General features: G+C 40.5%; 1 protein-coding gene across 1 annotated transcript in view; it reads left to right on the forward strand.

Moving 5' to 3' along the window:
- SNX25 (sorting nexin 25) overlaps window positions 1–24,074 on the forward strand; it is an 83,231-nt gene that overhangs the window by 56,919 nt on the left and 2,238 nt on the right. Inside the window, exons 9-17 of the mRNA XM_066548332.1 lie at window positions 1,763–2,038; window positions 6,226–6,384; window positions 10,475–10,606; window positions 15,490–15,630; window positions 16,190–16,303; window positions 16,845–17,009; window positions 20,085–20,202; window positions 21,420–21,486; window positions 22,641–22,822. Coding sequence (XP_066404429.1) covers window positions 1,763–2,038; window positions 6,226–6,384; window positions 10,475–10,606; window positions 15,490–15,630; window positions 16,190–16,303; window positions 16,845–17,009; window positions 20,085–20,202; window positions 21,420–21,486; window positions 22,641–22,822 — 1,354 coding nt within the window. The remainder of the gene's footprint in view (window positions 1–1,762; window positions 2,039–6,225; window positions 6,385–10,474; window positions 10,607–15,489; window positions 15,631–16,189; window positions 16,304–16,844; window positions 17,010–20,084; window positions 20,203–21,419; window positions 21,487–22,640; window positions 22,823–24,074) is intronic.

The raw sequence follows: 24,074 nt of genomic DNA on the forward strand, positions 1-24,074 counted from the left end.
GTATCAATAGCATAGGATGGGTTCTAACCAATTTGGGGTTTTTTTTAGCTGCTTCATGTCAATATTTGAAGTTAATATTGCAATTAAAATTTGTGGGCGGTTGTGATGGTGATTTATTGTTGGTTGGTGTAACAACATCTGTTAAAAGGAATACTTGATATGCAAAAGGAGTAGCCCCCTCCACCAGAGAAAAAGCATGCAGTAAAGCATGCAGGCTTATTTGTATTAATTCACATGAAATCTAGAGGAACATTCCACTTGGATAAGTCTGTACATAACTGTCTCATCTTGCCAATTACAAATAGCCTTTTCCATCCAAAATAATGAAATTGTGTGTATATACATTCTTAAAATCTTTTTGGAAGAGAGGTGTTGCTTTAAAAGACCTCCCCCTAATCTGTAGCAGCTAAGTTTCTCCAGGAATGCCACACTACTGATAGAGAGAAGAAACAATGCTATATTGTAATTTTGGCTAAAATAAAGTAGGAGTTAGAACCCTGAAACAAAGATAGGGAATATCACTAAAAGTTGCAACAAGCAATGGTGCAGAGGAAGAATTTGTAGAATAAAAATTTGCTATTTGTGACCAGTGTGGTGGATTTCTGGGGGAAGCAATTAAACTTTCAGGATTCACTCTAGTACGAAATACAGATTTTATTATTGATTATCAGTTAACTTTTTGTTCACTGTAATTTTATTGCTCTTATTCCAATCAATTGGAAAACATAAAGCATCCTGTAAAGAGAGAGACAAATTGTAGAGTATGAGTAGTGAGCCATTAATACAGACTGAAAAAATGACTACCAACCAACTCAAGCTAGAGAGTGTTGATAAAAATGGTTTGTCAGGCACTGTGAAGAGAGTTCTGTAAATCAGTGTTGACTTGCAAACTGCTCATGATTGGAAAAGGTACTGTAAATCATTTTATGACTGCTCAGTTGTGATTTTTTGCCCTCCTGTTCAAAACAATATGCATGTACATATGGACATGGATATATCTGCCACTACAGGGCAGCTTACACAAAGGTAGTGTCCTGCAGCCATGTATGTGGCTGTGGTATTGTCAGATGAGGCAGGTAAGGACATTGTGCCATTCTGAGGGAGTGGATAAACCCTTTTTAATTCTCTCCAGTTTAGGTAGGTGGTAATTCAGGGAACTGATAATGGGCTCTGCTGCATTACTTTCACTCTTTCCTGTTCATTAATGCAAAGTTCAATCCTGTGCACTTTACTGTGCTCAGTAAAAATACCCAGCCTCCTGTACTGGTAAATGTCTCTTCCAATTGTGCTTTTTTTCCTCTTGCATTTTTTTCCCTTTTCCTCTGCAAATGAATTATAATGATGTGTAAAGTGAATTGATTCTATTCAGCAGAAGACAGGAGAGCTGATCCAGCTGAGCTTTCCCATCTGAATTTAAAATGGTGACGATACTGTTGCTCTAGCACTTTTCTTCCTTTTAATGCCAGCTTTTGGAACATGGATTTAAAAGAGTGGGTGTGGAAGCTCTGGCAATTGTAGGGCACAGCTGTTCCTTCACTTACCAAATATCCATACTTAACTTGTAAAATGGATTGCTTAGCAGAGGTGCACAGGCAGGCAGCATGCTTGGTCTCAGTGAGAGGTTTACAGATGTCTTCTCATACATTTGGATAGGAAATTAGCTTGATTATCCTTCAAATTGTGCACCTGGGTCCTGAGTCATCTTGATATTTTCAGTATCTTTTCATTATTCTTTTCTCCCTCCCTCTCCCTTGCTTCCTAGGCTGAAATACCTCAACTGGTGAGTGACATTTACCAGAACTTTTTTGTGGAAAGCAGAGAAATACCTGTGGAAAAATCCCTTTATAAGGAAATACAGCAAAGTCTTGTGGGAAATAAAGGCATTGAAGTATTCTACAGAATTCAGGCAGATGTTTATGAAACTCTAAAGGACAGATACTACCCCTCATTCATTGTCAGTGATTTATATGAGAGATCAGTCAAGCAGGAGGAAGAAAGAAGTTCTGCTCAGCTAACTCCTGAGGACAAAGATGAAGTGGTGAGTCACACAGATAATTTCTTTCACTGTTATTTAAAGTGATCTGAGAGACTGTCCTGAGAAAAGAATGTAGTAGCATCTTCTGTCCTTCAGCTTTCGACTACCCTTCTTTATTTTTCTCATTTATTTATAAATATCATCACTCGTGTAGTTTCATCTGGTAAAACTTTTTGCTTACATGCTCTTTCAAATAAAATGGTACAAAATGACAGACTACTTAAATTTTAATTTAGTTGGAGTAGATAGTTCAGATTCCTAAGCCTTCTCTATTTCACATCTTTTATTATGCTCCTTAGAAACAGAGAATGCAAAACATACTTTGTCTAGGCTCAGCTGCTCTGCTTTTGAGTGGGAAAATTCTCACTGAAACATCAGTTGGTTTCTGCCCAGGCACTGTCCCTGTCTCCCATGCATTTCCTAGGTACTAAATAGGTATTAAAATTGCACAAAAGAGAAGAAAAAGTAATGTAAAATATAACCTTAGTGGTTTTTATTGATTAATTGAATAAATTATTAGACCATGTTGGAAGATAAATCTGGCACAAGAACTCTAAGTACTAAAACAGAGCATTCAAAATGTCATAAGCAATAAGCCAATGGCAACTCTTTTTGGGGCAGGTTTTTTCCTTGGGCTGTCTCAATCAGTCTTGTCAGGGCAACTTGTGTGTTGTGTTTATACAAGAACATTTTGACAAGAGCATGTCTCAGAATGTTGAGTGCCTCTTTCAGTCAGGCTGCTGCTTCAGATCAGCATGGATGTCTTCAATTTACAGTGAACTTGCTCAGAACTCAATGAAATGTAACAGTTTGTCTAAAACCAGATTTAAATAAACAAATAAGCAGAATCCAGAAGTGCTGATGTACATTCTGCAATTTAGAAACTATTTTTCCAGAACCTAAGGCTTTTATATTTACTCCTTAAATGACTTTAATTTCTGTAGGTGAGGTGCTCTAGTCTTTGTAGTTTGTGTATCAGCAAATCTGCAGAGATGAATAGTTGTAAGTAAATTACTTGCAATATGTGCTTTTATAGCTTGATGAATCTTTTCAATGCTTGTTTTCCCCTGTATTCTTTTCCTGGATAAAATATTCAAGATGTGTTTTTTAGTTTTCTCACTGCTAACTCAGCTCTCTGTTGAGAGTGGTAGGTACTTCAAAGGCTTTGTGTTCTTGTGCTTGCAGTCACTGAGGCTTTGCACAATGGCTCTGAACAGTTTTGTCCAGAACTTCTTGAAGCATTAAATGCGGTGCTTTCTAATTTCTTCATATGATTTATTCAAAGTCTAACACAGATAATGATTTCTCTGAGGAAACTGACACAATACTTTAGGGCTAGCTGTACTGATAACATCTACTTTAGCTGCCAAAAAGTCAGATTTTTCACATCAGCATCATCCGTCCTTCCTTTGAGTCCTTGGATATGTGTGGACCAGATATGAAGTCTATGTAAGCTGTGAAGCCTTAAAGACTAATATATTGCCAAGTCTGCCCATAACATTCAAAACAGTTAAAAAAAAAATCTAACAACTAATTAAGTATGAAGTTGTATATACAGCTTGAGTATCTCTTGAATAGAGCAGTTCTTATGGTGCTGTGCCATGCTTCAGGGTTTTTGAGGTGAAAACAAATTATAAGAGTCTTTCTGAAACTTCCCATGTTCTTTCAAATTTTGGTGAAAATGCAGTACTGGCTAATAAGTTTGTGGGGTTTTTTCTCCCCATATATTGGAAATGACAGCTGAGAATTGGATGTCTCTGAAGGGATACATATTGTTAGGAAGTACAGATTGTTTTTTGTTTAGTTTGGGTCTATGTCCTCACTTCCTGGGGCACTGTGAGCATCATCTGTGTTCATTTTCTATAAATTTCACTGCTATAGCTGAATAGATAAAAGCCATCTCATGCATCTCATGCACTGCTGTAGCTGAATAGATAAAAGCCATCTCATGCACTCAAGGAGATGAGGACAAAAGGATGAGTCCTGATTAAATGTGAGAACATCAAGTCACAAGATAGGAATCTGGGAAGGGCCAGAGAGCTGGTTCTGCTCCAGGTGGAACAACTCTTTCTTCTTCCCAGCCTGGTACCACTTTCTGGGACAAACCTCCACAAACCTCCAAGTATTTCTACTTGGACAAATATCACAGGTAGAAATATAGAAGCAGGCAGTGCTGGCATCCAGCAGTTTGAGAAGAGGATCTGGTGATGGCATTGGTGCTGCATGTGTCAGATCACTAAAACAAGGCAGACATCTGTGTTCTATGTCACTCACAGAAATGGAAGCCATTGTCAGCTTACCAATGAAGGGAAGACAGTGCAATCCATTATGATCTCAGCTTTGAGTGAACTGGTTGGTTGTTAAATTTGATATTTTGAATATAGGTTATTTGATCTTGTAATTCTGGCTTTTTTTTTTTTTGTGATAAACCTAGTGATTCAGTAGTGTTTTTTGCTTTAAGTATCTGGAAAGTTAATGACAGAGAAATCATGCAGCCTGCTTCTGGGAGCACAGCCTCACTGATTTGTAATTAATTGCAATTCTTTGATTGCTAGCATGGAACTTCCTATGAAAAGTCATCTAATTGTTCTGTGTTGAAAATAGCATTTTTGATTCATTCTTTACCTCTGTGCTTCCCCACAAGTGTAAGGTTTGGGGTTTTTTAGTGGTTCTTTACATTAGCATTTTAAATAACACCCAATATTGTTCATTATTATTATTTGTGTTATTGTAGTGCCAGAAGACAACATTGTGAGCTGAGGTCTATACTCATGCTTGGAGGCAAGTTTCTGACCCTAGGAGTTCATAGTCCGTGCAAAATAGAAGAAAGGACAGGGCATGGAGCTAATGGGTTTTTACTCAGCCACAGAGCAGGCAAATGCAGAGCTAGAAAAGGGCATGGATTTCTCAACCTAGAACTCCTGACTTCTGCATTATGTTTGAGGATCATGCTAAGGAGATTAGTTATTGTTGCTACTGTTATCTCTTCTCAGACTTTCTTAAATAAGATATAAGATGGAATTTACAACAGGATTGTCTCCTCTAAAACTCACAGAATTTACAAGAGAATGAGAGTTCCTTCTATAAACTTTCTTTATGATACAAGGATACAGTTTATTTAGTTGGAATATCATTAAATAACCTAGAACCCCTCTTCATGAGAATAGACTCAGCTTCCCACAGATAAATTTAGATATACTCAGTCACAAACAGGCCTCAAAGATCTTTGAACATAGCAGCAGTAAAAGCTGAGTGCTGTTTGCTAGATCTCAAGGTCTTCATGTCTATTTGGGGAAGTACAGTAAGAAGGGGGATGTTGAGCTATATGTCAGAAGATATTAAGGAAAATGTCACTGAAAGGTGTGAAGTTTTCTATTTTTTTGCAGCCTGTAGTACACAAGATGGAAAAAGCTATTGGTTTGTCTGAATGCATATATGAAAATGATTTATGAATTTAGGGTAAGGCATATGTGCTTTTAACACATTTTTATTAACACTTCTAAAAACAGCAGTAAAATCTGTGTAGAAAGCTAAAGGACTTGGTTTAGATTGTTCTGCAGGATGACAAATCTGTTTTGTGAAGGTTTGTGGGAGGCAGGTCTGTTTGTTAGAAATATGGAATTTTTTTGGTTTTATTCGCTGCTGCCCCATCCTCATTATCTTTCAGCTCAGTGCAAAGTATTTACTTTTCTATCTGGCTCTGAATATTCATCATGACTACTAAGCTGTTTTTGCTTTTAAAACAAACTTTAACTCTACCTCTCGTTAACACTAAAGCCTTAGCTGGAAGGACATTTTTACCCTGTTGCTGTGAGTTGACAAGGAACCGTACTAGAAGTGGTAATGAGGCTTTGTCTGTTGGGGTTTTTGGTTTTGGTTTGGCTTTTTACAACAGACTGACATTTGATGTTGGATCTGAAGGCTGGAATATCTGTTATTACCTACATTTTCATCTATATCAAGAAGCAAATGATAACTCACCTCCTGCCCCATCCCTGGCAGTGTTCAAGGCCAGGCTGGATGGGGCTCTGACCAGTCTGGTCTGGTGGGAAGTGTCTATGCCAATGGCAGTGAGATCAGAACTGTGTGATCTTTAAGGTCCCTTCCAGCTGAAACCATTCTGTCATTCTGTGAATAACTGTCTCTTTTCTCATATTAATGTAGCAATTACCCCCACCCTCTGTTCCTAGAGCCAAGGTTGTTGTGAAGAAGCTACTGAAGAATGCAGCACAAGAATTAATGAACAGGCCAGTTATGCTGTAAATAAACTTCGCCAGCTAAATGACAAGCTTGAGTATAAGAAACAGGCTCTAAATTCCATTTGTAATTCACCAAAACCCGACAAAAAGGTACAAAACTTTAGTATCTTCAGTTCTTTTATTTGAATTTATTGTTTTATTTTTGGGTAAGTGTATGTTTGTGTCATATCCAGTTGTCACATTTTGGATGGGTCAGATGGTTATTTCACTCAATTTGTTAAACAGAAGGTGAAATCAGAACTTAGTTTTAATTGTTTAGTTACAATAGCTTTTAGATATGGTGAATAAACTTGTGAATGTGATGTATATTGCTCTGTTGGCCATGGAATAAGGATCACTCTCCTGTGCTGCCTTGTCGGTGGCAAGGGCTGTTTCTCCCTTGCCTCCCTTCCCTGCCCTGCTGTGCCTCGGGCATCCGGCACCGCCGCTGCTGCCCGGGTGCTGCGCTGCTCAGCTCCTGTGCCCTGTGCTGCCAGGGATGTGCTGCTCAGCTCCTGTGCCCTGTGCTGCCAGGGATGTGCTGCTCAGCTCCTGTGCCCTGTGCTGCCAGGGATGCGCTGCTCAGCTCCTGTGCCCTGTGCTGCCAGGGATGTGCTGCTCAGCTCCTGTGCCCTGTGCTGCCCAGGGATGCACTGCTCAGCTCCTGTGCCCTGTGCTGCCCAGGGATGCACTGCTCAGCTCCTGTGCCCTCTGCTGCCTGGGTGCTGCACTGCTCAGCTCCTGTGCCCTGTGCTGCCCGGGGATGCACTGCTCAGCTCCTGTGCCCTGTGCTGCCCAGGGATGCACTGCTCAGCTCCTGTGCCCTCTGCTGCCTGGGTGCTGCACTGCTCAGCTCCTGTGCCCTGTGCTGCCCGGGGATGCACTGCTCAGCTCCTGTGCCCTGTGCTGCCCGGGGATGCACTGCTCAGCTCCTGTGCCCTGTGCTGCCAGGGATGTGCTGCTCAGCTCCTGTGCCCTCTGCTGCCAGGGATGCGCTGCTCAGCTCCTGTGCCCTCTGCTGCCAGGGATGCACTGATCAGCTCCTGTGCCCTCTGCTGCCAGGGATGCGCTGCTCAGCTCCTGTGCCCTCTGCTGCCAGGGATGTGCTGCTCAGCTCCTGTGCCCTCTGCTGCCAGGAATGCACTGATCAGCTCCTGTGCCCTGTGCTGCCAGGGATGCACTGATCAGCTCCTGTGCCCTGTGCTGCCAGGGATGCACTGCTCAGCTCCTGTGCCCTGTGCTGCCTGGGGATGCACTGCTCAGCTCCTGTGCCCTGTGCTGCCAGGGATGCACTGATCAGCTCCTGTGCCCTGTGCTGCCAGGGATGCACTGATCAGCTCCTGTGCCCTGTGCTGCCAGGGATGCACTGATCAGCTACTGTGCCCTGTGCTGCCAGGGATGCACTGATCAGCTCCTGTGCCCTGTGCTGCCAGGAATGCGCTGCTCAGCTCCTGTGCCCTCTGCTGCCCAGGGATGCACTGATCAGCTCCTGTGCTCTGTGCTGCCGGGGATGCGCTGCTCGGCTCCTGTGCCCTCTGCTGCCCAGGGATGCGCTGCTCGTCTCCTGTGCCCTGTGCTGCCCAGGAATGCACTGCTCAGCTCCTGTGCCCTCTGCTGCCCAGGGATGCACTGATCAGCTCCTGTGCCCTCTGCTGCCAGGAATGCGCTGCTCAGCTCCTGTGCCCTCTGCTGCCAGGAATGTGCTGCTCAGCTCCTGTGCCCTCTGCTGCCCAGGGATGCACTGATCAGCTCCTGTGCCCTGTGCTGCCAGGGATGCACTGATCAGCTCCTGTGCCCTCTGCTGCCAGGAATGTGCTGCTCAGCTCCTGTGCCCTCTGCTGCCCAGGGATGCACTGCTCAGCTCCTGTGCCTGTGCTGCCCAGGGATGCACTGATCAGCTACTGTGCCCTGTGCTGCCTGGGTGCTGCGCTGCTCGGCTCCTGTGCCCTGTGCTGCCTGGGGATGCACTGATCAGCTCCTGTGCCCTCTGCTGCCCAGGGATGCACTGCTCAGCTCCTGTGCCCTGTGCTGCCAGGGATGCGCTGCTCAGCTCCTGTGCCCTCTGCTGCCAGGGATGCACTGATCAGCTCCTGTGCCCTGTGCTGCCAGGGATGTGCTGCTCAGCTCCTGTGCCCTGTGCTGCCAGGGATGCACTGATCAGCTCCTGTGCCCTCTGCTGCCCAGGGATGCGCTGCTCGGCTCCTGTGCCCTGTGCTGCCCAGGGATGCACTGATCAGCTCCTGTGCCCTGTGCTGCCAGGGATGCGCTGCTCAGCTCCTGTGCCCTGTGCTGCTGCTCCGGGGCACAGCACAGCACCCTCGGCTGCAGTGCCAGCTCAGATGGACTTCCTCCAGCTAAAGGATAAAAAACCCCAGACCTTTAGGAGTGACTGATTCCTTTATTAGGAGATAGGAGAAAGCATGCTGTCCTCAAAGGGAGAATTCGGAGTGATATGAAACTTTAACCTCTGGACTAGGGCAAACAAAAAACATCCTTTTGTCTTTGCAAAGTGAAACAGGTAACTAATCTGAGAATATACTCAGGAGAAGCAAGGGGCTTGCACATGGCTTGGGCAAACTTAGTTGTGTTGATTTTACAACAGGCCTGTTGTTCAGATGCAGTTGGGCCTGTCTTGTCAGCTGTAATGGGATTTGGTTGCAGATGGTAGATGGTGGGTAAGATGAACAAGGAGCCAAGGTGTTTTCCTAAAATCCTGCTGCTAGCAATGACAAAAATGTACCTGGGTATTAGTCATTGCTCAGAACCTGGCTGGCTTCTTTATACATTTTTCCTTCACTCAGGGTGAGTGTAAGACGCTTGTCTGAATAGGAGTTGACACCCCAGCTCTGGGCAGAGCCACCTCCAGGAGAAAGGTGTGGGCACTAGAGTTTGCGCCACCCTGGCTGGCTTCATTCCCTCTGTCCCTTCCACATCTTCCTTCTGCCAGAGGGTACTGCAGACAACTGAAAATGTTTGCAGCTGTTCTGGAGCGTCCCCCTTCCAACCCAAGCCCTTCTATGATTCTCTATAACTAAACCTTTATATTTTGTTCCATTCACATGAATGTTCTATGTTCCTTTTGTATTCTTGAAACCATAACAGCTATATTCTTTCTGTACTTAGGCTCTTGAGGAGGCAGGGATTGTACCCCTACTGAAGATGTGGGTTTTTCCCTTTATGTTTTGTTTCTAAAATGGTCTTGGAAAATAGCTACATCTCTGAAACAGAATAGTAAAATGGATCCAGTATTATTGTAAAGTCTCAGTATTCAGTTTGTAAATGTAACACCTGTTTACTTATGATAAAATCTTACCAGTTGTTCTGTATTTATTGAATGTTCTGGATGCTGCTGGAGTGAATGTAAGGTGATTGTAGAGAAGGCTCAGCATTGATAGCACATAAAATACAAAATTATTCTGAAGGCGAGGTATTTGCTAGAAAATTGTTATATAGCTGTCACATATATATTTTACATCTGACATGAGACAAAAATTCTGAACAAGATAGAATTCCTGTAGCTCTGTAGAATGCACCACTTGTGGTGTAAGTGATAGAACTGATAAATTTGGCTAAGTGGTGTATCATACTTAAAAATGGAAAAGTGTCATCTGCTTTTGCTGTGTTTCTAATGTCACATCTTATGTATATTTCCACCTTCTCTTGTCATACTATCTCCTGGCAGGATGTTTGGCTATTTTTTGTGCTTTTCACAATAACAAATCCTTGCCTTTCCAAAACTAGAATGAAGTAAGTGATGATTTTGAGTGATTTCTAACATAGATAATTTCCTAGAAATGAAATCTATTCCCAGGTTCTTCAGTCACATGATGTGTACCTGAAAATTATAGAGATGCCTTCAGTAAGGTATATTTCATTAATTTCAAATTTTTATAAAAAATACTGTGTGTAATATATAATCCTATCTCAAGTGTCTTATATGCAGGTAGTGTGATAGTAGTTGTACTTCTAAATTGTTGGGTTTTTTTGAATGTAAGGGTTGACCTTTAAGATTGCTGTGTGCTCTACAAGTTTGAGACATTGATTTTCTCACTTGTAATTTATTTTTTTTAATCCACAGAAATTGTTCTCCCTCTGCTTTTGTACCTTTTCTTCTTTCAGAACAGTGTCCCTAAAGACATAAATCTTGTGTGCTGCACAAGCTTTTCCCTACCAATTGTAATGAATAAACTTTTCTCTGCAGATTGTTTCTAAGCTGAAGGATGAAATTACTCTGATGGAGAGAGAGCACAGTGACCTTCAGCTGCACATTGCAAGAACAGACTGGTGGTGTGAGAATCTTGGCATGTGGAAAGCCTTCATTGTCTCAGGAGAGGTAGGGGATGTTTTTCTGCCTTTTGACCTGCTGGGTCTATTCAAACTTGCATGAAAAGCAGAAGAAAAATATGTAGATACTTTCCTTATACCTGTTTATACTTAAAATTTACTTGTGGGGGAAAGAACCCTAACTTCCTCTGAGCTCCTCTTCTGTCTCCCCACTGGCTTCTATGATGCATACACAGAGTTTCTGTTCCTTAAACACTGATGTAATGTTATAAAAATTACCTGCATGTACATAAACAAATTTTGGCACTGGGTAAAGTAATTTGCTATCTTAGGGGCACTGTTTTTCATGAGAACTTTGTCTTCCTGTATTACCATGCTATTGCACTTGGGTGCAGTTGTGTCTCTGCTGTGTCTCAAAGATGCAGTGCTTATACTTTTTGGGTTTTGTATTTAATGGCTGTACTGTTTCAAGGGGCTTGAATGCCTGGAAAGAAAGTGCTTTATATCTCTAAGTTGTAGAGGTTGTTACTTTTTTTTGGTCTTGTTTTGCTGTTCCATTTGAGCATAGGCAGAAGTTGTAGAATGCATGCAGAAAAATGTGATGAAAACAGAAAGTATTATCATCTTCTGGCTCTCTAGTAACACTTACCATGAAAGGAACTCAGTGAATGCTTGCTATTTAGTAAGTGTAGGCTGACATACATAAGTAGTCTTCTTGACAGTATCACTATGAAGATCTAAAGATTAATTGGGTCTCTACTCCCTTGCCTTTGTGTGCCACTAAGAAAATGTTCCTGAAAAGAATACAAATAGTTTTCTTGAGGTAACTCTTTGTTGAAGCAAAAAAGTATGTGCTGTGGAGTTTATTTGGTTGTGTCTTAAGCTCTTGCAAGCCAGGTCTTTCAACAGTTAAAGTCACTGTAAAAGAAATAAATCCAACAGGTCAAAAAATTTAAGGTGCCAGTTTTAAAACCAAATTCTCTATGTGGAAACATCTGGATTTTTTTTGTTGTAATGCTGTTTGCAGGTGGCACTATTGAGAACTGAAAAGTTCTTAAGTTATCTTCTTAAGAGTTATTTGTAGCTTTTGAAACCTGGTCTTAAAATCTGGTAAACTCTGGGTGCAGAATGGCAGCTTTCTGCACAAACATACATATTTATTTAACATAGTATACACATATTTATATATCATGTTTATATACATATTTTTATCACATATTTATATTTATGTAACCATATCCACCTGTCCAGTGTCTCTCTACCAGAGGAGAAGGTGCTTTGGCTAAATTGGAGAGATATTGGAAGAGGCTTTTAATTGCTTGCTGCCTTAGCTATGACTCATAAGTAGTACTGGATTAGGAAATTAAATATAGGCTTGCACTATAAATTGTGCTGTTTGCAGCTCCATGCTTCAAAGGGTAGGCTGGAGAAAACATGGGTGTTGTAGTTATCTATGGTAATTAATTGCTTGAGAATATTCTAGCTGCAGTTGATGATTTCAGGGGGCATGAGTAAATGACCTAGTCTTTCTATCTGCAAAATACATTGTTGCCAATCCCAGAATATAGCTCTGTGATTTTTAGAGAGAGAAAATCTTGGCCCTGTTGTTAAGCAGAAAAGTTTAGTAAAAGTAATTTTTGCTATTGATCTTGAGCTGAAAGTGTAATAGCCAGTCATTGAGCTTTTAAACTGATCTGCTAAATCAGTAAACAGAGAATGCACAAAAGAAAAAAATTACTTAAGTCTTGGGGAAAAAACATGTCCAAACTCTTGTTTGTAATCTCTTAGCTTGAATATTTCAGTCTTTATACTTTTGAGTAATTTAAATATACTAAGCCTATGTGTGTGAACTATATATATATTTTTTTTTCTTTTTTTTTTTTTTAAAAATCAGTGTAAATCATATAATCTCTAGGTGTCTTTTGGTAGCTTTTTATTTTTAATAAAACTTACTTTGGAGACTCAGTGTTTTGGCTGACTGATAGAGGTTGAAAAATACAGTAGGAACATGCAGAGTGAGGGGGCCTATGATAACAACTTGTGTAATTCTGAGTGTCTCTTCCCCATAACAGGTATGTAATTTAGAGCTAACTAAATGTACTAATCTAACTAGATGTACTTGCTTCAATTGTTTTGGCCTTGTATCATTTAATGTTTTAACAGACATTCTGTCTTCCTTGTACAAAGAATGACTGTTTCAGAGCATAACGTCTTTTAAAAAGTCTATTGCTTTCAGAAGGAATTGAATTTGTAGATCTGAATAAGGTGAAAAATTTGCATGTTTCTTGTGGTTACCACACTACACACCTGGACTAGAGGTGGCTGAAAAGCTGCTCAGTGGACAGGAACTTGGGGCTGCTGGTTGACAGCTGACTGCACATGAGCCAGGAGCGTGCCCAGGTGGTCAAGGAGACCAAATGCATCCTGGCCTGTATCAGAAATAGTGTGGCCAGCAGGAGCAGGGAAGTGATTTTCCCCCACTACTTGGCAGCACCTGAAAACAGGGCTAGAGAAGGGTTAGGAAGGTTGGGAAAAAGCTGGATGTTTTTTTGGGCAGGAGCATTAGAAGCTCAGTCTCACAATGTGGCATGTGAGGTTTGTGTTCAGCAGGATCTCTGGGCTTTAGCTCTGACCCCTGGAGCACCTCTTGGCTGGAAACAGTAGAAATGCTGGTGGCTTGGCAGATGTGCAGCTCATCTTGAGCAGGCTGCAGGTCTGTCAAGGGTAAATGCAACCCTTGAACACATTAGGAGGGAGTTTCCACTCAGGATGAGGAAGTGTTACAGTCCATTGCAGGTGCTGGGCCGTGTCCCTTGAGAAAGGGGGATTTGAATGAGGTACTTCTCCCATGAGAAGTGGTTCTGAAAGCACTTTCAAATTTCATTTGCTTAACTTAGCAAAAGGGAGAACCAGAGGAATATGGCTCTATAGTTTGAACTAATGCATGATAGCAATTGTATGAGGTGGTGCCTGCTAACAGCAGAGAACTAGATCTCCTGGTTTAGAAGACCTCCTAACATTCAATTTTTCTCTTTTCCAGTTTATTCATTAATTTGGAAAAACAAATTCACAAGCACCTAAGTTGATAAAAAAATTTGCATTCCTAAGAAGATCCTGAAAGTTTTCAGTATTTATTTGAGGGAACTTGGAAAAAAAAAAAAAGCTGTAACATGTCTACATCTGGTAATTGGAATTTGGAGGATTCTGCACACAGCTTGAAGCAGGAGTACGAAGTCCTCCCATTTTGAAAATGTGCTTTCAGAGGGTCTGTGCTCTCTCCTGACAATTACAGTTCAGCAGACCTTACACATGCAAACCCCTGCCCTGGGAACAAATTTAGCATGGAAAATCATAGACATGACTCAAATCAGCAATTTCAGCACTCATCTCCCAGTGTTGAAAAGTGACAGCCAGGAGGTGTTTGTGGGTCACCTACAAACACAGATCCAATGTAGCTCAGGGTAGACAGGGCAGGGACTGTCCCAGACAATCCCAGTTGTTCTGCACCATGTCTCTCTGACCTGCACCTTGGAGGCTGTTCAAGCATCTATTTCTGCAGTAGTCTGGCAGGAGATAGGCACTTCTCCAAATAGCTGCACTGAGAACCAGGCACATTTGCAGGCATTCAGGCTGGTGCTTTGTATTCTGTCTGAGTGCTGCTGCAGCTTTTTGACAGAGATTTGTGAAATCTGGGCCTCAGACTTGGCTTCCCAGTGGTCCTTGTGCAGCTTTATGAGGACTGCATCACAGGGAATATTATCAATGTACAGCTCTGAATAGCTTAAAAATATGCAGGTACATTTCAGCCACATGGCTTTTACAAGGGTGATGTAGGTGCTTGTCAAATTATTCATCCACAGCATTGTGTTGTCTCTACAGGCTTCTCAGAAAAGGTGTCATAATTATATGAATTTTAACATTTATTCTTATCCTCATTAGATTCATTAAATATTCTTTTTATTTTTTTTAAGCTTTAAGGTTATAACTTTGCTCAAAAAGACTGGGAGTGGTATTTTATAACTACCTTATCATTATTTGCATGTATATAAAGACACAAGCATTGTAGAGTGAAATATTTTATGCATTTCTGTTATTTGTTTTTCATAATCAATCTGGGTGTCTCCTCAAAATAAGTAAAATATTTGCTGCCAATAGGACATAAGGATGAAATTCTTACGCCAATTCTTATATCAAATTAAGAAACAGTGTGGTCACACTGCTGCTGTCATCTCAAGAAAAATTGTTTAACTTTGCTGTAGTTTTCCCATTTGCACAGTGTGGTTAATTGCTTCTGTTTCCTCTGGCTGAGGATTGTAGTTGGATTTATCAGTATTTTTGTAAAATTGTGAGTTCCTCAGAAACAGTGCATGGATACCACAAACTGTGCAAGGAGAACAGCTCAAGTGAGCAGAGAAATCACTCCCTAACAGCAGCAGCTGTTGCTAGACCCAGCTGCAGAGCTGCTGTGCCTGGTGTGTGGGTGAGCCTCAGCAGAAGCACTGGGAAGGGAGGGTGGAAATGAAGGAAGAACACTCAGGTAAATACAGATAGGAGAGATGGAGCATTGATCAGCAATCACAAAGCTACATGGTAGGTACCTTAAAAACCAAAATAATACACTCAGCTGTTTGAAGAGGACATGTCAGGGAGATGTGGTTGCTGGTGGACAGCATTGCAAACTGTAGGTAAGGTGTAATAGTGGTTAGCTGTAGGACTGGTTCAGGACTGGTACAGCACTTTGGGTGATGGTTACTTCATTAAGGGAATTGCTCCATATGTAGCCTTCAAATCTTAAGAGAAGTGTGGGACTGATGACTGAGTTTGCAAGCCAGTCACCTGTTCACTGTTCAGATGTTCCTGTGTTCACAGTTAAATGTTCCACCGTTTACTTTCAGCAGATATTACCTTATCTGTTTTTATTTCCCCCACAAGGTTTTAGAAGAGAATGGAGAACAAGTGCCCTGTTACTCTGTCATGGTGAGTTTACAAGAAGTTGGTGGAGCTGAAACTAAGAACTGGACTGTTCCCAGGAAGCTCAATGAGTTTCAGAACCTACACCGCAAACTCAGCGAGGTACGAATCCTGGTTATGGGAGGGAAAAGATACAAACTGCCAAAATTTTCCAGAATAATAACAATTTAATGCTTCCATTTTAATGCCAGCCTTTTGGCTTTTAGTCCTTTAGAGCTGGATTGCCTTCTGCATATTTCTGGTCTCTGACAGATGATTATAAAATTTGTTTATAATTTTTTTCCCCTTAATAATGTTTTACTGGACTAACCCCATTTCAAAATGGTATATACTCTGCACTGTCATACAAGAGTCTGCTATAAGAATGAGGTTTTATGTCTGGCTCCTAGGGAAGTATTAAAAATGACAGCTTTTGCAGAGAGAGAAGGTTGGGATTTTTTTTCCCAGTGCTTTAACCTTTCTGTCTGATAAGGAATAGATAATGGTGCTGTGAAGGGCAAGAGTTTAGATGTGTCAGCCCATAATGGTAAGGGGAAGGTGTTTTCTTGAGAGGGGTGAGGAAGTGAGATGAGAGCAAAAAGGAGTCTCTTCATTTCCATCCTGAACCACCTGGCTTTTTCTCTGCATACATCTTAGCTGAGCTCTCCTTTCTCCTACACAGTGTTTTCCATCATTAAAGAAAGTTCAGTTGCCTTCTCTCAGCAAGCTGCCCTTCAAATCCATAGACCAGAAATTCATGGAGAAATCCAAGAACCAGCTTAATAACTTTCTGCAGGTAAGAAAATAAAGACAAAACCAACAGATATCTAAACAGGAGAATTGAGAGGCTGCTGCCTCTCTATTCCCTAAAGAAAGAGCCTAGAACAAATAGGTCAAATGTAAAATTTGACACTATAAATGTCAAAGTTGTCCAAAATGCCTGAAGTTGAGATGAGTTTGACTGATAGTAACCATTCCTCTAGTAGTAAGTTAATTTAAACGTCAATTAATTAAAGAACCATAAATAATGAATCCTTTAATTGCCACTTTCAGCTAAAACTCCTTCATTCACAACATTCACAACAAATTCCTTACACATGAGAAATTGTTATAAAACAAGAAAGTTGTAAGACTAAAAGCTTTATTCTTATTAGTTTCAGTACTTCAGAAATAGTTTCTTAAAGTATCTTTGTGAGATAGGGATTTTTTTCTCACACTAGCTCTGAGCTGTGATTTAATCAGTTTTATTGGATGCCTCAATACATCTTATTCCTTAACAAGAAATATTTAATTGATGTGTTGCTGTGTTGTGATGTGTCATTATTTTTGTTTCATAGAAATTACTCTCTGATGAAAGACTCTGCCAGAGTGAAGCACTTTATGCCTTCTTGAGCCCCTCCCCAGAGCACCTCAAAGTTATTGATGTGCAAGGCAAGAAGTCATCGTTTTCACTCTCCTCATTTCTAGAACGACTTCCTGGTGATTTGTTTTCTCATCAGGAGGTAAGTGGTAGAAAAGCAATCTTCCAAATTTAATTACCTATCCTAAGTAAGCAGGGAGAGTCATTAGTATTTGACTGGCAGGCAATATTTCCAAAGGTCATTTGTAATTTACTGTAAGTGAACAAAGAAAACAAAGACCCACCTATGAATTTAAAAGATGTTTATTAATAAAACAGATTTCCTGCCTTTTGGTACATGCATATAGGCAAACGTGTAAGCTATCACAAATAAACAAATTGCAGTTCATGTGGGATTGTTTATTTTTTTACAGCAGAGTTTTCCACTTTTTGAGTTCTGGCCATGCATATTTCAGAGAGGTTTTGGCAGGTGAAAATACTCTCACTTGGGAATATTCTCTTGGCAAGAAAGAACAGCTGTGTATCCCTAATTTCAGGACAACTTCATAAGCAGAGCTAGTTTTGACAAAAAACTGTTGGCAAATAGTACAGGCTTACTGAGGGCATTTGCAAGTGCAGGCAGGAGTCTATGTAGGCAAACCAGATGGAGAATTTGTTATTAAGCCATAAAACCCCATTGTTTATCAAAATGCAATGAATAATAGATTAGTGACCAAAATAGCTCATTGACTAAATTGACCATAATTCCATGGCACTCTGTTCTGTGTTGTTCATATTCAGATAATGCAACATTCAAGGAGATGTTTCTATTCCCCCTTTTAGTTACATGTTATACAAAATTCATTTGAAACAGTTAATTTCTGACATGCTGTAGTTGTCTAGAGCGGATGGGTTTTATGCAGGATAATTTGAGATTGGGGAGCATGTATACTTCTAGGCTTTTATAGGGAGAAAGGTGGTCTTGCATCTCATAAATAAGAAAATCCTATATATGTACCTTCCAAAAGAATGCTGTGTTTGCATCTAGATGCTGAATGCATGTGCCTCATTTCAGAGTAATAAACTAGTTTCTCAAATTTCCTTTATATTTTACTTTGATAGAAGTACTGCAGTTATAAAATCCCAAGTGCTTTCACTAAAATGACTAATGATAGGTAGAAGTAACATAAAAGTATTGAAGTGTGAAGCTATTTATATTTTGCTATTTAATTGAAAAGCATCCTCAAGACATTGTATTATGGGAGTGTGTAGGAGGAAATAGTTGGGAAATACAGAAGGAAAGAGAATTTTTGATACCAGTGTGTGAGAGGAGAAAACAAATAAACAAAGCAGAAATTATGCAACTGTTACTACTTCACATTTCTCTTCTCTCTCTTCTCCCTTCTTTCCTTAAGCTTACACATAACAGAATACAGATGGTGGGAACTCTTAGATCCTATGAATGAGTATGTCAAACAATTGCCCTAAAGTGAAGGTAATAAAATGAAGTGGAGGAAGACAGATTGGGAGGCAGTCTGGGACTAGCTCTGCTGTTTCCTGGATTCCCATGTCTTTCAGAAAGAGCTTTGGATCAGCTAAGTCTTGCCCCACTGATAGCATCTTGGATACTTTCCTAAAGCAGTTAAACTGGGCTTAAATCATTTGGTACAAGGTCATAAATGAAGTTGGTTGTGTTTAAACCACATATATATATATAATCGTGTTTTTGTAACTGAGACTTCCTGGTTTAGTTTGTGTTTTGAACTTTGTAGTATAGAATGCTCTCATTCAGCTCTCTTTGCCCTTAATCTCATCTCACATTTTTCAAATATATGCCAGAGCAATAATATTACCTCTTGAGTGTTGTGTTCAGGATTAGATACTGCAGCAATTTCTTTATATATAAAGAACTCCTTGGACAGGGTTAGCTTAAGAATGTATTTTTTAGCTCTCTAGACCAAAACCATATCAGAGCAAAAATGCAGTTGATATCATCTAGAAAGAAGGGCTTTTAGATTTATAAATCTACTGAACAGAAAATGCACTGTAGTGTAAGAACTTACAGTTCTTGTTGCATTTTCTAAATGACAGGAGATTCACTGAATAGCAGAAAAATAAACCAATTTTAGATGATCGAATGATGAGGATGAAAGGAAGAGATGATTGATATCTTTGAAAACTGGGCTGGAGAAGAAAATTTGCACATCATTGTGACCATTCCTGATCCAGAGACTGGGACATTGCACCAGCCTCAGTGGAGGTCAGGTCTGCCTGTCTTTAGCTTTGCTGGAAGCAAAGGCAGGCAGGGCAAGATCCAGGAAAGCAAAGGGATGTGTTGGCTGCCATGAGTAGTGACAGGAGTTGTAGTCCTGATCCTGAAACAATCTTCATGATAGTGAGAAACAACCTGCTGTCTGCCCTTCACTCTGAAATAGATGGTACTGCCAGAATGGAGGTGGTTCAGCCCAGTTATCTTCTGGGAGTCTATGTGAATAGCTCTTCTCCCTTTGCTGCCCTGAGCTGGGGTATCCTCAGGCTCAGGTCACTAAGTATCACAATTTGTGTTTCTGGCTAGTTCCCTTTCCACTGCTGGGTTTGGCTCCCAGCTTACTTCAAGGACAACTGGTTAGGGCCTAATCCCACTGAGGGGCTTCAGCTGTGAAGGCACTGTCTGTTCTCCTGGGGAACCAGCTACCTGCTTTTCCTGGTGTAATAACCAGATTTTCCCCCTTTCTTCCCAGCTGTTTGCGTGGCAAAGAGCTCCAGCTGTCTAGCTTCCCATCCTGAATGTTTTTTATGGGTGTTGTGTCAGAGGGAGCTTTGCAATCACAAACACTGCTGAGTGCCATCTCCTGCTTACAGCTCTCACCTGTTTCCTAGCAGTACACGACTCCCACATCTTTCTTTCATCCAGCTGGTGTTGATGGGGCAATAGAGGCAGTTGATTCTGAAAATCTGGGCAGCATTGAGGTGCTTACTGGGGCAAGGCTGCAAGCAGAAGATACAGCAGTGATGATAATCCCAGCAGTGCAGTGTCCTCATCACTTTAGTCCAATGGGAAGTTTTCAAGATCCCTAGTGAGATTCCTGTTTGCTAGATCCTGCCAGCAGCAGTTTTTGCCTCTGTTTTTTGAGAGGACTGGCTGTGCTCCTTCTGCAGAGCATGGCAGTAACTAAATCCATTCTGGAAGAAGGCTGGGGAACTGCAGCACACACCCATGTTGTCCCTCTCTTCCTAGGAAGAAACAGAAGAGGACAGTGACCTGTCAGACTACGGAGAGGAGGTGGATGGGAAGAAGGACTCTCTTGCTGAGCCGTGTTTCATGCTGATTGGAGAGATTTTTGAACTGCGAGGAAGTAAGATGTAAACCTGCTCAGTTGCTAATGGAATCTCTTGGCTCTGTAGGACATTTCAGAATTCAATTTTTTTCCTGTTTCAATAAGTGCACTCTATATTGCACCTATTCTTTATTCTTCAATCTATACAGCCAGTTTGGGACCAAGCTATTCTTCAGTAGTTCATAACTTTGGAGCTTTCAAGCTTTCATTCAAAAGTGAAATTACAACATAAAATGGCAATAAAAATGTAACTGGTAGGGGAGAGCATTTACACTTAATAATATTAAATTTTTCATGAAAAGATTAGAAAAAAGGGACAGTAGTATTCTTTTTGTAAATAGGCTCTTCATTAGATTGTAGGAATTCTTGAGTAAGGAAAGATGGCTTTATTATAGAACATGTCTCTGACAAAGAAATATAATTTTAATATCAATTTAAAGTAAATTATAGATGCATTTTAGTTCTGCAACTTCTATGATGAAAATTATACTAGAATTGTGCTATATTTAAATACTGGATTTCCCCCCCCTCCCCTTATGTAACTGAATGATGATAATAAAGTTATTTTTGTTTCTGTTTCAATGTGCAGCCACACATGATGCTCTATAAAATTATTTACGGGGTAACTATTGCAAAATGCGTCACCTTCCAAAAATGGTAGATGTATCTCCCAAATATAAACTTTATTGTGATGTTGAACAGTAGGAAAGGAAGGTTTGCCAGTAATTACTAGGAAGCACTCACTTTTGTTTCATTTATTTGTAATGGAAAGCTGACTGCTTGGTTTGAGTGAAAATGTTTTCAGAATTTTAATGGTGCTGCTGTGTGTACTTTATACTAATAGTTATGAAAAAGGTGAGAAGTTTGAAAATATTTGGGGTTTTTTTATAGTAGAAAAAGGGTTTTGAGTAGTTGTATTGCTCAATAAGCTTGAAATATTCTTGAAACATAAAAATTTACGGTATATCCTAGAATGCATTTTATATGCATGTTATATAATCTGCAGGACTTAAAAACCATACAGCAAACAGTACAAGGAATGTGATCAAGAAAGATGAAACCGCTGTACAATTAATGGAATCTTAGAAAGGGTTATAACAATGTGTTTACTGTAGGGGTGGATTGTTTGGGTTTGGTTTGGTGGGAGGTAGGGGGAAGTTTTTGCACATGGTCATGGGTTCTGTAATGTTATTAACTTCTTGGTCATTATTTTTAATAATTTTTTGTTGTTCTAGTGTTCAAGTGGGTCAGAAAAACATTAATTGCACTAGTACAAGTCACTTTTGGAAGAACCATCAACAAGTAAGTAGCTGTTGCTTTAACTGAACTTTCATCATTATTCTGTTAGAAAAAAGGCTGACAGAAGAACTGTTAAAAATAATCTGGACATCCTGTTGGATATGGTAATTGCATTTGTTTTCCACAGCTCAATTTACAGCTATGTTATATTTATTAGAGAAAACACAGATATGTGAATTATCTTCATGCTGCCAGGTGAGGCCTGCCTGAGGCTATGAGCATACCTGTCTGTAAACACCTTCATATGGAAAGCTGTATCCCTGGTCAGAAACAAATTTTAGAAGTATTCTATCAGCACAGCAGGCTGTTCTTTGTCCAATCAGTGACTAAATTTTGCACTTGCCAGCATGGCTTTTAAAGCCTCTGATGTGTATTATGTAGCAGTAAATTGCACTGGTCTCAGACAGTATCCACTCACTGAGTTTTAAATTGATTGGTTCATTTGTTCATACCCTGCTGATAACTGGAAAATGCCTGAAGGAGGACAGAGAGGCAGAGAATTTCTGAGCATAGCTTGCATGCAAAGTTCCTGTGTAGCTTTTACATGTAGGTTGACTTTATTGATTTTAAGGGATTTGGCTGTATGGCAGCAGCACTGACTGGAGCCTGCTCTACCTTAGACTCCTGGTGCTGAAGGCTACAGTGAGTGGTGCAGCCACAGGAAGAGGCTGCTATCTCTGTCTGTAATCTCTTCAGTAATGTGCTTTGCTATCTGTGAAGGAACTTACTGTGCTTCTATCAAAACTGTCTATTTTTATCCTAGCAGGCACATCTCCACAGGCAACTAGTTTGGAGTTTGCTACTATTAGTGACCTGATTTTCCTGACTTTTCCTGGTGGAGCATTTGTAGTGCCTGTCCTTGAAATGTAGCTTTGATGTATATTTCAATGTAGTACTTGTAATTTGAAATGGATGTTTGTGGATTACCTTGAAAAGCTGCCTTCTCCAGATCTAAGTGATGTATCAGGAGTGACCTAGATCCTAGAGCACCCAGACCTGAATATGACCTGCTGTTATGCCAATGAAATCAACTCAGGCATACTGGCAAAATTACATAACAAAGAACATCTCTTCCACTACTTTGAGGAGTAAGAAGAATAAATATGGATAAAACATGAGACTAGCTCTGATGGGCTCCCTTCTCCACTTCTTTACAGGCAAATCCGTGACACTGTACACTGGATGTTCAGTGAGCCAATGCTTGTTTACTACATTGGGGTGTTTCGAGATGCTTTCTGGCCAAATGGAAAGTTAGCTCCAGCACCAAGAGCCAAGAGCGATGAACAAAAGCAGGAGACAAAACAGAGAGCACAGCAAAAACTACTTGAAAACATTCCAGGTGAGTTCACTTTGATTCTGCTTAATCACAGATCTAATAACTAATAAGGAAACTGGTTAATCAAATTATTTTCATGTAGACTTTTAAGTTATGATTATTTATGATTATTTGCATAAACAACGATTATTTTGGTCTTAGTCTTTGCCTCCCCTGCCTGTCTGCTAAAAGGTATAGATTCAGATATTACTGGTGGATGCAAAATCAGAATTGCTGTATTTTTGTGCATAATGTTCGTCAAGGAATCTCAGTCAATTCTCTCTCTGCTGGTTCTCTGTGAGCAATTATGTGGCTCTGCTACTTGGAATTACTTGCCAAATAGGGACAGTGGCACCACCCCAATTGCTCTTATATTTTGAAGTTGGAGAGCAAGTGATCTATGCATGCCATCAGTGTTGTGTGTTGTCTGTTTCTGATAAGAGGTCTCAGGGCACTGAACATTAGAGTGACCTGCAGCCTGGGCAGAAGAAGTTCCTAGATGGAGTGGTTTTATCCGTACTTTCCTTCACCTGCCCTTATCTCCCAAGCCTGGGCAGCTGCTTTTTCAGCCAGAATGTTTTTGGGGCACTATTCTGAGATGCTCCATGCTGTCCCACTCACAGGACAGGAAATGCAGTTACATATTTCTGACTCCTCAGAGATCATGTAAACCCAAAGGCACCTAACTGAAAAGAATCAAAATCATTACCGTTAGCACTTGGAAATGCACTTCAGCATAGCTTGAATGCTTTTTCTCTGCTCTGTGTGAAGAGAATGAGCTATTTTATGGCTTCACTTAGATATCTTGTATACCCCCATGCATTAGGCAGTTTAATCAACTTTTGCAGCACAAAAGGAGTAAGTATGCATGGAAAATATTTGTCTTTTGATGTGTAAACTACCCTTCCATTTACTGCCTGTGTTATATACTCATCTACTTACCTAAATAGCCTTCCATAGTTGGTTTATGGTATTGTTTGATTTCCTGTTTGTTTCTGAGCTTGGAGCCATATGTCAAGACATAGCTGAATGCACCTTAGATTAATGATGGAACACTGAATCACTATTTATTCTCTAATTTAATCCAAAGTGTAAATAATTGACTTAGAATTCTCTTAACTGCCTTCTTGTGGGAAGTATTCTCTGTGACAATTGAGTAGCAATTAAAGTGCTAAATTTATTTTAAATGCTGTAGAAGTTGTGCCTTTGGCTTAAGGTGTATTTAAGTGAGAGGTTTAATGATGTGTGAGATGAGACTTGACTCAGTGAGGTGAAC

The sequence above is a fragment of the Molothrus aeneus genome, chromosome 4 (assembly GCF_037042795.1).
Source record: "Molothrus aeneus isolate 106 chromosome 4, BPBGC_Maene_1.0, whole genome shotgun sequence".
In the NCBI taxonomy this organism is placed as follows: Eukaryota; Metazoa; Chordata; class Aves; order Passeriformes; family Icteridae; genus Molothrus; species Molothrus aeneus.